General features: G+C 36.5%; 1 protein-coding gene across 2 annotated transcripts in view; it reads left to right on the top strand.

Moving 5' to 3' along the window:
* The window catches only part of HOMER1 (homer scaffold protein 1), an 88,070-nt gene that overhangs the window by 23,009 nt on the left and 51,245 nt on the right, over positions 1-13,816 (top strand). For both annotated transcript variants that reach the window (XM_057405454.1, XM_057405453.1), the window contains exons 2-4: positions 640-796; positions 5,946-6,077; positions 10,358-10,450. In XM_057405454.1, the coding sequence (XP_057261437.1) occupies positions 640-796; positions 5,946-6,077; positions 10,358-10,450 (382 nt within the window). The remainder of the gene's footprint in view (positions 1-639; positions 797-5,945; positions 6,078-10,357; positions 10,451-13,816) is intronic.

The raw sequence follows: 13,816 nt of genomic DNA, 5'->3' as shown, positions 1-13,816 counted from the left end.
TATTTGTAGATTTCTATGAAGTTGTAAATTCTAAAGTATGGTAGGTAGTTTAATTTGCTAAGCAGTTAACTTTGTGCATGTTATGCATACTTAGTGTTGCTATGAAAATCTTCATGTTGTGAAGATCTGAAGAGTGAGGGTTTCACAACACGTTCTTGGCCGTAATTAATGTTAGTTTTAGAGTAATTGCATTGAATTAGACAGTTTAGTTTCAGATTATGCCCTAAAATTGATTAGAATAATAGAGTATTACAAGATTTTTAGAGAAGATTGGGGCTTAAAGTCATCCACCTTTTGCACTGTAATGATGTAACTTTAGTGCCAGTGAGTTTAAATGTATAGATATGGAGGGTGAAGGCTTGAGAAAGATGGTGGGAAAGGGCTGAATCTGTATTAGAGATGTCTGTCTTTATCTGACTGTAGAGCTGGGTGCTGATTTTTGTGTTAGAAGGCTTTCAGTTTGCTTGCATATATAAATGTAGTTACTTGCTCTATGCAGCAACACATCCAGATGCTCTTAGGAAAGAAATTGGCACGAAAAATGAAATGTGGACATCCCAGTGGGTACAGCTGTCAGATAACTTGTGTGCAATGATGTTATGTACAAATTAGATTCATTACTTTTACTTTATCCTTCAGGGAGCAACCTATCTTCAGCACCCGAGCTCATGTCTTCCAGATTGACCCAAACACTAAGAAGAACTGGGTTCCCACCAGCAAGCATGCTGTTACTGTGTCCTACTTCTATGACAGCACAAGGAATGTCTACAGGATAATCAGTTTGGATGGTGCAAAGGTAAGTTTTATTTCTGAAAACTTGTTTGCTTCATCAATTTTTTAATTTATTTTCTAGACTGATGTTCATGTATCTTTTCAAATGCGCTGTCATTATCTGAGTAACAGATTACTGACATGTTAAAATGGTAACATAGCTTCATTGCATGTTCTGAGTGTTTATTTGAAAATGCTGTTTTCCGTGCGTTCATATTTACTGTGGTATATCTGCTGAATTTAAGGGATGACCAGTTAATTAATATTATGGGCAGTCTAAAAAGACATTCCCTGTGAGATGCACTGGAAAGTACAAGTAGGGTTGCAAAAACCTGTTTTCATCTCCTTTCATCCCCACATTCAATGTTCTCTCAATATCATTGGCTTCAGCATTATGAAGGACATCTGTTTGCTGCCCATAATCACTTAGTAAATACTTTGTTACGTAATCTTCCAATTTGTGCTGTAGAGAATGTGAAGATTCCTTCCTAATAAAGCTCTCGATGGTAAGCTTCTACTAAAACTCAGTTGGTTTCAGCTTGTGTTTTGGGGGGAAAGTGTGTTTGTTTGGTTTTTTTTTTGTTTTTTTTTTTTAGGAAGGGTAATATGTTGAACTGTTGAGGTAAGAAACCTTGTCTAGGAAATTAATTTGACATGGAGAAAGTATGTGACTATTCCTTGGTTTCTATCCCAAGTAGGTATAAAACCAGTAACTTTACAAACAACATATCAGAAAAGCTCTGCAATAAGGGCATTGAAGATACACAGGATATAATCAAAAGTTGTAATCCTCTAAGGAGACTTTCATTTGCAACATCTGGAGATGCATGAGTTCATGATGTTTGGAGTGAAATACTTCATTAGAGCATAGCAATATTCACAGAGATTTTGCGGCTGTTTATTGAAAGTTGTTTTTAAAAATATCCAGAGTATTGGTGTTTTAAACGAGGAAGGAGAATTTCTGTCATAAAGGAGTATGTAGAAGTAGATTGCATAGTCAAAGATCTCTGTATGATACTACTTTAAATGACTGAGACTCTAGTATCACAGCCTGCCATCATTCTTCCAAATTTAAATCTTAGTTTGTTTCTTCCCTTCCCAGTCTTCCTTCAAATGAGTCTTTTAGTTCTGTCAAATAATTAAAATATCTTTGTGTGACTTTTTGCAAATAAAGACTTTGGAATTGGAGCTAAATGCTCCAAATCAAGAAATCAAGACTACCGGTGGTAATCTTCAGTACCTTAACTGATACGCAGTTTACAAAATCCTTATTCTGGTACCCACTGGGGTTCCTCTACCTTTGACCAATGCTGCAACTCCTACAAAGTGGCTGCTGAGTTAAATTGTCAAGCAATTGTTCATGTGCTTGTTTGTTCTTTTATCTGCTGCAGCATTTCCTTTACAATTACAGTACTGTTAGCAAGGTATATTGGTAATGCAATCTATCACTTTTATTTACTCTCTCTGTGATTGCTGCAGTCCTAATAATGTTTTCATCCAAGTGTTAGATGTCTGACTAAGATCTGTGATCCCAGTCAAGATTAAGAAAGACCCATTGTTTTAGACAACACAACACTGCTCTGAAACACACAGATATATAGCAGGGGGACCCATGGAAGAATTTTAAGGCAGTTTTAAGCATAATTCTGAAATTATTATTATTATTTTTTTTATAGAAACCCCATCTTTTTTTAACATGTCTGCACATATACAGTATAGTATGTACAAAGGGCTAAATGTGAAGATAAAGCATGATCTTCAGTTACCTCTGAAGGATGCTATTGCACATTGCAGATTTCTATTTGAATTTGTTTGTGGGGGTCTTTGGTGTATTTTGAGAAAGGTGTTTTTTTTTGTTTGGTTGGTTTTTTTTTCCTTATTCCATATCAGTGGGTTTGTGAATAAGATTCAGACAAGATAGGTCCAATAGAAGTAAGTTCTGCTTATTTTTAATGCATGCTGTGTAAGGTTTTCTGATGCTACAGTCTTCTCTTAAAATACCTTTCAGAAGAAAAGATGCAGCTCCCTCTAACTTGGCTACAGAAAATGTTCCAGAACCATAAGGCGTGGTATGTGTACATGCCAAATTTTATAGTCACACAGAATATTTGAATCCCTTTTGCCCATAGCAGGGAGCTCCTGATACAGAAAATCTGATAGAATTCAGAGCCATGCAGCCTTTTTCTCCCACCACTCCCAAGAATCAAGAGAAAGCCTGGAAAGTAAAATTTCTCATACAATATGACATGACAGCATTAAGCAGTTGCTAAGGCTTTCAGCTCTCCTTTATTACATAGTCATTTCATAGCTCCTTGGAAAAATGTGGTTTAGTACTCCTACTAGGTGATGGAAGGAAGCTTCCAGTATTTCCCCAGTAATGCTGCAGACAGACAGTAGCATTATTCCCAGAATCCTGCTGTCTTTTCCATTCAGTCTCGGGCAGTCTCTCAGAAAGAAGATTAAGTAATGTGGTTCATGCAGTATTAGTTAATGCTCTGGTAATTTTTTCACAGATGCAAGGTAGGAAAAAAACCTAATAATGTGTGCCTATCTAAAGCAAGAGAAAATTCTGTAAAAGAGAAGTTTTGCAGTCTGTAGGTTCCATGAGTTTTGTGTATATGATTTCTGTGTCAAATCTCCCATCAGTGTTACTACAGTTGATCTTTGCATTTTAATGACTCTTGTAAAATAAACCAGTCACTCATTAAAGTGATAACCTGTTTAATGCTAAATACAGGCATTAAGTAAGGCCTGTATGAGCAGGTCTTCAGTGGTCTTCCTTTGAAGAAGTTAAAAAAATACTGTGTGTCTTAATTACCAACACTATCAATTTTAGCACAAGATAAAAATCGTATTTGACCACTGCTGTATATCTTGCAGCTGTTGAGTTTGCAGTCAGTAAAATGAACAGCTGAGACACATGCCCTGTTTTCTCATAGCTAAACTAATATGAAAGGAAAACATCGAAACTGTTTTATAATTCCAGCAAAATCTAAAGATAACAAAATCAGTTTTCTTCAAAAGCTAAATGTCTGCCTGTCATATTGACTCTGTTCTGGTTTAAAGATGTTCTTGTGCATTTATACTAATAACATTCTTAAAAGTTGATGAAATATTTGACACTTGTTATACTGGTAACTGTACAGTGAAATCTGGCATAGAGAACAGTTAAAGTAGTACCTATTTGAGTAGGCAAGACAGGCTTAATTATAAATTTTAATTTTAAAAATAAGCGTTTAATATTTAAGATGACGATATGAAGGGTTCATACCTAGAGTTTTCTAGAAGTAGCTGAAACTGACTATATCTGTAGTATTCTATAGCACTGCACTTTTTAAAAGCGTGATTAGTTTAGCACATGAGGGATCCGGCATACTAATGCTTTTAATTCAGAGAGGACTGAAAGCCTTATTTCTTTGTGAAATTAGTAAGTCTAATGAAAAAATACTTTTTTTTTTTTTATATCACTGGGATCTGAATTTAGTTTTCCCAGTGAGAAACTGTCTTTGGACTCATTGTCTGCTGGAGTGGAGCCTCCTGGTTTTTCTCTTCTCGAAAATAAAGAATCACAGCAACTCTTTCTCATTAACTACTACAACTGTTTTTAAAAAGTTTTTTTTTTTCCCAGCCTGTCTCCATTGCAAGGAAGCAAGTTGGCAGTCATTGTAACCCAGCCTAAATGTAGACTGCTGTCAAAACATACAGCCCATTCTGGTCAAGGCAGCTTGTTTTGGGTTCTCTTCTGTGCAGCGAGCCATGTGGTCAGCTTGAAGCAGTGACCAGTCTCAGCTAAAAGTTGGTTGGTTCTCCAGGGTTTCTTGCTCCATGGTTTTTTAATTTGCAACCAGATATGCCATTGTCACGGCAGCAAATGCTAGTCCTGCAAGCTTGCAACGTGCCTGTTGCTTGCAGGTCATAAGGCCCTAACCTCAAAGTCATCTTCTGCATTACCGAAGTTACATCCATGGCATAATGCACAGAGTGAAATGTGTAACGCATATTCAAATTAATTAGCAATGGATGTCTAGGTTGCTTAAGCCCTAGGTTACAACATAGCTAGAGCTCGAGTTGGGAGGAATACTGTTTTATACACTGTCCACAGGATATTTGGTTTCCAGCACATTACTGCTAACAGCTGCCGCAGCAAGAGAGGTGGAGCTTTAAGTGAATTTGCACAGCTCTATTCTGGGCTTCCACCAAACTCTATACTGACATAATTTAAGTCAGCTGGACAGTTCTGTGTTGTAGATTTAGAATAACATACTACAGGATTCTAGAATGATTTGAGTTAGAAGGAACCTTGAAGATAATGTAGTACCAACCCCCTGCCATTGGCAGGGACACCTTCCACTAGACCAGGTTGCTCATGGAGCATGGCCCCATCCAACCCAGCCTTGAACACTTCTACAAACTTTAATGTGATGGAAATACTGTTGAAATCTGTGGTAAAACTTTAGCTGCTTTTAGTGGAACCAGCATATCATCCAGTAGTTGACTATTTTGTTTACGTTAGCGAAGTTGTATGCTGGAGGATGTGCTTCTGCCATCCTGTATAAAACAAGAACTAGAGAAGAAAAATGATTCTAAGAGCAGCTCTTCTTCTATAGCTGGTGTATGACCCTGTCACTGTTAGGCATGCCTGTGTGTATATAAAGGAAAACCAGATTCTTTTAGTACAGAAACTTAAAAATAAATTGTCCTCATTGTTTTATTGTGTATTTTCCAGTGAGAACCGCATATGCAGAGCGGGTGGGGGAATGCAACAGTGCTGCTTACACTGCAGCTTGAGAGGCCTTTCCTTAGTGGACAAAGAAATGCACTTGTGAGACAAAAATGGACTTCGCCAGTTCTATTCTGATCTCATTAGCTTATGCAGATGCTTTAAAGCTCTTCTTTTAGACCTGCGATCTGTTATATGACTGCTTGCAGTTGCAAACAGGTGCCCCCCCCCCCCCCCCCGCTTTTGCTGCTTTTACAGAATGTATGTGAAAATATGCTTTTGTAATTTTAGCTGTCACTGAATTAGAAAACTGCTCCCTTAGTTCACAGTGTGTGTCTCATTCAGTATACACAGATACTTGACTACAGTGGTGTTGGCTTTTTTAATTTTCAGTAGTCTTTGAATAAAAAAAAACAAAAAAACCTTTCTCTTACAATCGTTACTATTTTTTCAGGCAATAATAAATAGCACCATCACCCCCAACATGACATTTACTAAAACATCCCAGAAGTTTGGTCAGTGGGCAGACAGCAGGGCTAATACGGTCTATGGCTTGGGATTTTCATCTGAACATCATCTTTCAAAAGTAAGTATGACCAGTGGCAACTGTTCAGCTAGTTAGGCAGCTTAAGAATACTTGATTCCTGCTCAGTGTATCTTGAGTCAGTGCTCGCTACTGTTGTTATTTAAAAATAATTTTACTGTTGTTGTTATTAAAAAATAATTTACAAAAATTGTTCTGTATTGATTCCTATAGTGTAAAAAGGCAAGACAAAGTGTGATACCTGCAAATTTTCTTCTAATTGATGGAGGGAAGGTGGGAGATGTAAGCCAGCTCAACAAATGTTGCTAACTCTTCCTAATTACTGATTTGTTAGGTTTCTCTTTTTTCTGAAGTTGTTTTTCCATTACAGTTTTTCATGACAGAATTTGAAGGACTAAACAGTTCAGCTTTTCTTCTGTATTTAGAGCTCCTATGGAAATAAAATGCGGTAGTCTTCAGATGCATTTTTGTCTTTTAAACCACATTCACTTTCCTACTATGTAGTACATTAAATTACAGATATTTCAACATCTGCAGGCTTAAAATAAAGCTAGTGTGAAATATATTCAGTGTAAAAGAAAACTACATTTTCTTATTGGAATGCAAAAGTTGGAATGTTTACCAAAGAAACTCTGTGTCATCCATGAGGGTTTTTTTCTGCTCTACTTGTGCAAAGGCAGGTACTTCTTCCAAGGAAAGGAGTAACCCCTGTTTCTCAAACTGATGGTATAGTTCCCCAGAACACCCTTTCCACAGTACCTATTGCTGTTAATACTAATGCAGTAGGTGAGTCTAGAAACTGTACAAGCAGTGTCAATTTTTATCCAGATGAGGAATTTCAGTTCAGTTTACAAACAATTTTCTATATTTAGCAGAGAATTTTCATCTTTGAAGTATACAAAACATCTGGAAACCCAAGTGTAATAAAAGGAATGTATAGTACAGATTTAAGTAAGAAATAGTGATTGGCTTGTTACATAAAAAGAAACCAAGCCAAAAAAATCCAACAAAAAACCCCATCACAAAACAAAACAACCCCAACAAAACAACAAAAAAAAACGAACTGAACCCCACCCAAAATGAAAATTCATACCTGCCCTTTTGAGAAATTGCCACTAACCAAGGATAAGCATAAACCTGTTAGAAAAACCTTAAAATAAGAGCCAATACTTTTTTTTTGACAAATATTACACTTGTAAGATCTTTTTCCTTTCCTAATCAGACAGCTTTCATTTCCACGAAGTAACACAAATACAGGAAATTTTGGATGATACTAATACCATGTGTGCTTTTGTGTGCCTGTCATTACATCAGTGAACTTGGAAACTTTGTCACTTACATTGGTTTGTATGTCCTAGAGGCACTTGCTTGCCAATGTAGTAATAACATTTCTCAATATTTCAATGCATTTAGCATAAATTCTAGTTTACTTTACCTTATTCCGTTGACTAACTTGTTTTCCTTTACCACAGAATGCTTCTTTGGAGGCAAAGTATCATAAGGTAGTCATGCACACTGTGTTTGACTGACTTTAAACACTGGGTTATCTTTGCCAGTGAAAATATTTTTGTTTTTTTATCTGTCCTTTTCTTGACTCTTTTCTTGCTCTCCCCATGTGGTTCTGCCTGCCTTCTTAATTACAGTCCTATTCTATACTGCCTTCAAAGGGATGTCTAAGAGTTTTAAGTATGGCTTTGGCTTAAAACTATATTGCTCTTGAAAAAAATACCTGAAAAGCTACAGTAAATATTTTATCCCAAATGCACTTTTGATTAGTAGTTGCTCAGATTGCTGTGTTTTACAAAGAATACGCAAATCTGTTGAGAAACATGCCAAGTCACAGACCTTTCCTGGAGCTTATGGTAATGAATCTTCAAGACCTTTTCAGCACAGTGTTCCTCTTCTGTTATATCTTAATATGATGCCTTAGTATATTATGGTATCTCAATACTCATGTGAATTGAAATTGCTGATTGTTACTACTAAAATTCATAAAGGTTATGAATTTTTATGTTATTTTAAAATTAAAAACCATATTTGATGAAGGAAGGAAACTTTTCTTTAGATTACAGTCCTGGAGTTGGTAGATATGTTGGTCTTGGAATCAGAAAAGCTGAATTGGAAACTGTGGATCTGCTGTGTAGCTTTAGAAAAATCCTATCTGTATTATTTTTCTTGTCTTGTCACTCTGCTCAGATTATAAACTCATTTCTGTGCACTGGCATCATAGTCAGGTTTACCAGAGCACTCTTTGGTACACCTAGCACTGTAGAACATGAAATCTAATTTAGAGGTGAAGGCACTACTGGATATTAATAACAGGGTTAACAAATAAACTGTATTAATGGATTTGTTCCAACACAACTTGCTTCTGAAAGTTGCCTTCTTTTCTGTATTTGATTTGCCAAAACCCTTAAGTGAACAACCCTGTTGTATGCAATTTGTTTTTCAGCAGTGTCTCTCTGCCCCAATACAATATTTCAAGTTCCAGGGAGCAAAAGACAGCCTGCAATAAAAAAAAATAAAAATTAGTCTAGTCTGTGACTGATTCCAACATTTTAATGAAGCAAATAATCAAGAGCAGATAGAATAAACTGGATATTCACTTCTGGTTCATGTGCTTTTGTCCTCCTACACTAATTACTAGGGTAGGGTGCAACAGTGATAACCTCTTTTTTGTGCAGTTATTGTGATTGGTAATTAGTGGAGTGAGATTATCTGATAGAAAAATAATGGCACTCAGATATTTAATTTTATTGTATACTGGTTTTATATGAAATTGATTTATCTTCTTTAGACCTTTCCTCAATAAGTTAGACCAAAAATTCACCTGCAGATTGTTCCATCAGCAGTCTGTGATGAAATAAGTTTTCTGTGTTGAAGAATATTCCTTTCACAGGATTTGTAACAGAGTCCCTCTTGCTGTGCAGTAGGAGGAACAGAATATTCCATGATTTTCAGAAAAAAATGAGATGACTTTGTCATTGAGAATATACAGCTCTGCTTTAGATAGTATATTGATGCATAGTAAGAAATACTCTTCAGGTTTGCTGTCTTTCCCCTTTGAATTAGTTGATCTGATTTATTCTTTATAATTCAAGAATATGCTAAATGGGAAAAATGCCATTATAAATAGTTGTAAGGGCCTCCTGTAATCTCCCTGTACAATTTTTCCTTAAAATACTGATCCTCCAGAAAATTTTTCCTTTCATACTGTGAGATCTCATCTTCGTTATTCAGGAATTTTATCAAGAGATTGCTATTATACATCACCTGGCTGTCTCAAGGAGGCCCAGTAAATTTGTGAAAATTTCCACTACATTAGTCATGTTGGCTCTTCTTAGAGCAGTATCCATTTGTCTGTCTTAAATATTTTCTTACAGTTTCTGCCATTGTGATACAGAAGATCATATTTACTGCCTTGTCTGTGTTCAGCCATTTATTCTAAACCTCAGCATCATGTTTTCCATTCATCAGTCCTCTGGTCTTAAAGCTGATTTAACAAATAGATTACCCATCAGATTTTGAGGTCTATGTACAAGTCTCTAAATAAGTATCATCTAGTTCTGGTGATCTGTTGCCAATGTTGTTACCTGTTCTGAGACGTTTTTTGATGCTGGATTAGACTTTGAGGAAATGCATGCTTTTAAGTAACCTGACAGGTGAAATGTAGCATACGAATGGAGAGAAATTATATTTCCTCAAATACTAATAGCCTACCAGAAGTTTAAAGACAATAAAGTTTTTTAGGTCTTGCATGGCAAGTGAAGTTCTGATGGAAGAAAACTGGGAAGATTGAGTCACACAAAGGGTAGCCTTCATGCCTTCTAAATACATTGAGTGCAAATGAATTTCTTTGTATACTGCTGCTAGGGAGTTTTAGAAGCTGTTGGTGAAGCTTCCAGTGTTTTTGCAGAATCATTTCAGTCTTAAGCTGATCATACGAAGATAAATGTTTTGTATAAAAGCAGTAAGAAACAAAAACTAATGCTTGGCTATTATAGCAATTAGTGTAATATCAAGCTGAGATCTATGAAGCAAAACTTTCCTCTAGCCAGAGAAATTAACCTTCATTCTTAATAAAGTGATTTAATTTCTCAAGTGTAAGGGTGAATTAAGTGTGCATTGTGTCTGAAAGTTACATCACTGTGCAACTCACTTAAATGAGTATATAATAAGGAGAAAACTAAAAAGTTCTACTGACAGAATTTGACTTTGTAAAATGTTAACTGCAACATTCTGTTCTGCATGTAAAGTACTACTTCACGCCTACTCTTTCTCTTTTTCCTTTTTTTTTTTTTTTTAAACATATGTACCTTCAGTTTGCTGAAAAATTTCAGGAATTCAAAGAAGCTGCAAGACTAGCAAAGGAAAAATCCCAAGAAAAGATGGAGCTAACAAGTACACCCTCTCAAGTGAGTCTTGTTGCCTTATTGAAGCCTTGTACTTCATATCTGTGCTACTTACCGTATTGTATCTTACACACAGATGTTGTATTAAAATTGGATGTGATACTTCTCAGTTACCGTGATTACTCTCAACAGTCAGCTGGAAGTGTCAAGAAGTCTAATAGTACATGTAACATACTCTACAAAAGTGTCAGGGGGACTCGTTTTAAAATAACATTTGCCTTTTGTTTACTCCTATTCCTTTCTTTGAGCTTCACCCAGAAAATGAGTAAACATGGTGAGCAGTTATGTAAGTAAATATATAGTGAACACCTTTTGTGTTTGTTCCATATTGTATCTATAAAACTTCAGGACTTTTGTAAAGGACAAAATTTGCAGAAGAATTATTACAACAAAAATTGAAGTTAAAACAACAAACTATTTCCTATTGTGTAGTATTGTGCAGTGTGTTGGATTTGCTTTGAAAAAAGCAATTGCATGGGGCTTTTATGCCCCTCTACTCCTGCTCTCCCCTCCTCTCCAGTGTTCCTGTCTCTGTGTGTAGCTGTTTGCTTTGTTTTAAGCAATAGGGAAGTCAAAGGTAATTCCTTCTCTTGGAGGATGAAGCAACTTTAAAACTACAGCAGGGGTGACTGAGTTGACTAGGATTAAAGCATTGAATCAGTGCATCTCTTGGGTACTTTACACAGTAATATGCTCCTGATCTTTGATGGAACAAAGATGGAAGGCGATTTGTAACATAGTGTACAAATAGTTTTATTGCCACCAGAAGGCTACATTTGGTGTCCTTCCAAGAGAAGTCAGTGGAAACCACAAGAATGCACCCAGTGAACCAACATCCTGTTGTTTTCTAGTAGGCATTTTGCCCAAGTACTAGGTTGGCTTTGCTGTTAATGACAAACTGCTTGCACTGGTGTAATAGGAGAAAAGTAAGGCCTTTTTTATTAGTTTCCTTGGCTGTATCTCACTTTCTGATAAATTCCATAAATACAGAGATAATGGAAGCAGGTATTTCAGTGTTACAACCTAATATATACTTGGCTTTAGAAACAGTGAAGTGCTTCAGCTAGGCCTCTAGTTACTCAATATTATAGGCAAAACAATTCCTCTGCTTCTCTTCTGGCATGTTTATTAATATTCTAGACTCAGAAGGTAAATCCAACATAGTAGAATGGAGTGACTTAGTGTTTGGTTTGGACATAAACTTGAACTACTTACTCAGAGACAAGATAATTTCATCTGACAACTGCCCATAGTTAAAGCTTTCTCTTTAAAATATATGAGCTATTAGTATTATTAGTATTCCGGACAGACTTCCTTTTATACATGGAACCTAACATTTTATACTGTAGGCAGTTACAGAAATGTTACCTTGAGTGATTCTGTAATGCATGTTGAGAGCTGCAATTTAATTAATCCGCATTTAGGAATAATTTTCCATTCAGGACTTCTCTTGTCTTTTCACTGTGTTGGTAAGTTAGCATATTATTCAGAAAGATACAGTTAATGCAAGTGCCAGCACATCAGCATAGTATTCTTCACATACTCAAAGCTTCTCATTACTTCCTCACAGAGAAGGGACTTGAATCCAGAACTTTGGAGCAGGTGAAAGACAATGACTTCATAGCAAACTGTAGCACTTCCATGGCACTGGGGCTCATTCAGAGAGGTTTATGACTGGAGAAAGATGGGTGCTTGATAGCAGGAAGGGAAAAGCAGGACCCTTGAGACATTCAGAGGACCACTTGCAGTCATATTGACCAACTGCCAAAGAGTGGCTGCAAGGCAGATAATTCAGGTGTTGCCTTTCTCAGTCATTTACAACTCCTCTTTATCTTTTGCCTAATGATCCTTTACAGAGAGGAAGGAGGGAGGGAGACATTTTCAGGGGCTAGTTAAGGCTTCACAGGAGCCTGGCTTTTTTTAGGAAGCTTTGACAGGAAAGGCACTGGGAGGTAGTGTGCGAGTAGTGAACTATATAATGGTAACCCAGTTAGCTACAAGTGTCAGTTGCTCTCCTGTCTGGAGACTGGCAAAACATACGTGTCAGACAAAATGTTTTATTTCTCTTGGTACTGCTCTAAAATAAATGCTCTTACTATTTATGAGTTAATTAAAGTACCAGGTATGGTAAATTGGCCACCCTCTCTGCTACACAATTTTAAAAAAGAAAAAGTACATGTGCTTTTTTCTGCATTCAGTATGTCCCTGCAGATTGATCTTCATTAAAATATCTCTACAACGAATAATAGCATAACAAAACCCTGCATAGGGCATTTGCTGTTCATTGCAGATACTGCTGGTTTGTGTGAGTTTCAATTCTGAATGTTCTGCAAAAAGTTGTTGTGAAATTGGAAAGAAATATAAAACTAGACATAGTAATAGAAGTATATCAGAAATAGAATATGTATTTGTAGTTCAAATACTTGCTCGAGTTAGCCATCCTAAAACTTAAGAACAGTCTTATCTGAGGCCCACTGAAGTTAGGCTGCTTCTCTAAGGTGTTAGGAGCTTTAGCAAAATCCTGGTACTATTCTTCTAGGTATTTCCACTAGAAAGATGCCTCAGTGGCCCAGAAGTAGTAGTTCTGGGTTGAGTATTTTTTTGATATTCTGATTCATATGATGGCATGTATTCTTTGGCTTTTGTGTGTGTGTAACACATAGTAGAAAGAAAACAATACATAGCTGGATTTCTGGTTACTCAATAGTAGGAGTTCCTTTTCTGCTAAGCTGTAATGCTGCTAATTCTAAAGTCTGCATTCTTACTGTTTCTTTAATACTGTCTGTTCTCCTCCTGTTTACCAACAGGCTTTGCTTTATTTTCCCAGAATATTAGATAATATATAAAATCACCATTTACCTTAAATATAAAAAGAACTTCACTTGTCCACAGAAAGACGGTGGCCTGGACCAACAAATTAAAAGCGAGATATTGCTGTGTAAAGTCCCACCAAGTGCATGGTGCTTTCTTGAAATGAGGAATGCATTGTTTTTGTGTCAGAACTTGTACTTTGAACCTGAAGATGGATTCCTATAATAGTACACACTTTATCTGATATGTCTGGAGGCTGTCTGTTTTACTTCTGAGACCACCTGGGCACATAGGTACCCCCGTCTGGTGTCCCTTCAACTCAGCCTTAGGTAATAAAGCTTTGCAATGCTCTTACCTTATTTATATAAAACTAAAATACTGATTCTCCTGCTGTGCCACCTCCTATTTCCCACACCTATCTTATAATATAGGGAATTAATTTGCTCAGATCAGGAACTCATGGATGTTATAGTGACAAGCCACCCGTAGTCTGTTTTCAGTTGCAAGCTTGCCTATGCACTAAAAGCAACACGTAGATCTGGAGTTCACTGAGCTTAC

The sequence above is a fragment of the Pezoporus wallicus genome, unplaced genomic scaffold (assembly GCF_028554395.1).
Source record: "Pezoporus wallicus isolate ANWC-B61680 ecotype Strahan unplaced genomic scaffold, APGP_CSIRO_Pwel_v1 scaffold_2696, whole genome shotgun sequence".
Lineage (NCBI taxonomy): Eukaryota > Metazoa > Chordata > Aves > Psittaciformes > Psittacidae > Pezoporus > Pezoporus wallicus.
The sequence above is the reverse complement of the archived record's forward strand: the minus strand, read 5'-3'. Positions and strand labels throughout refer to the sequence as shown.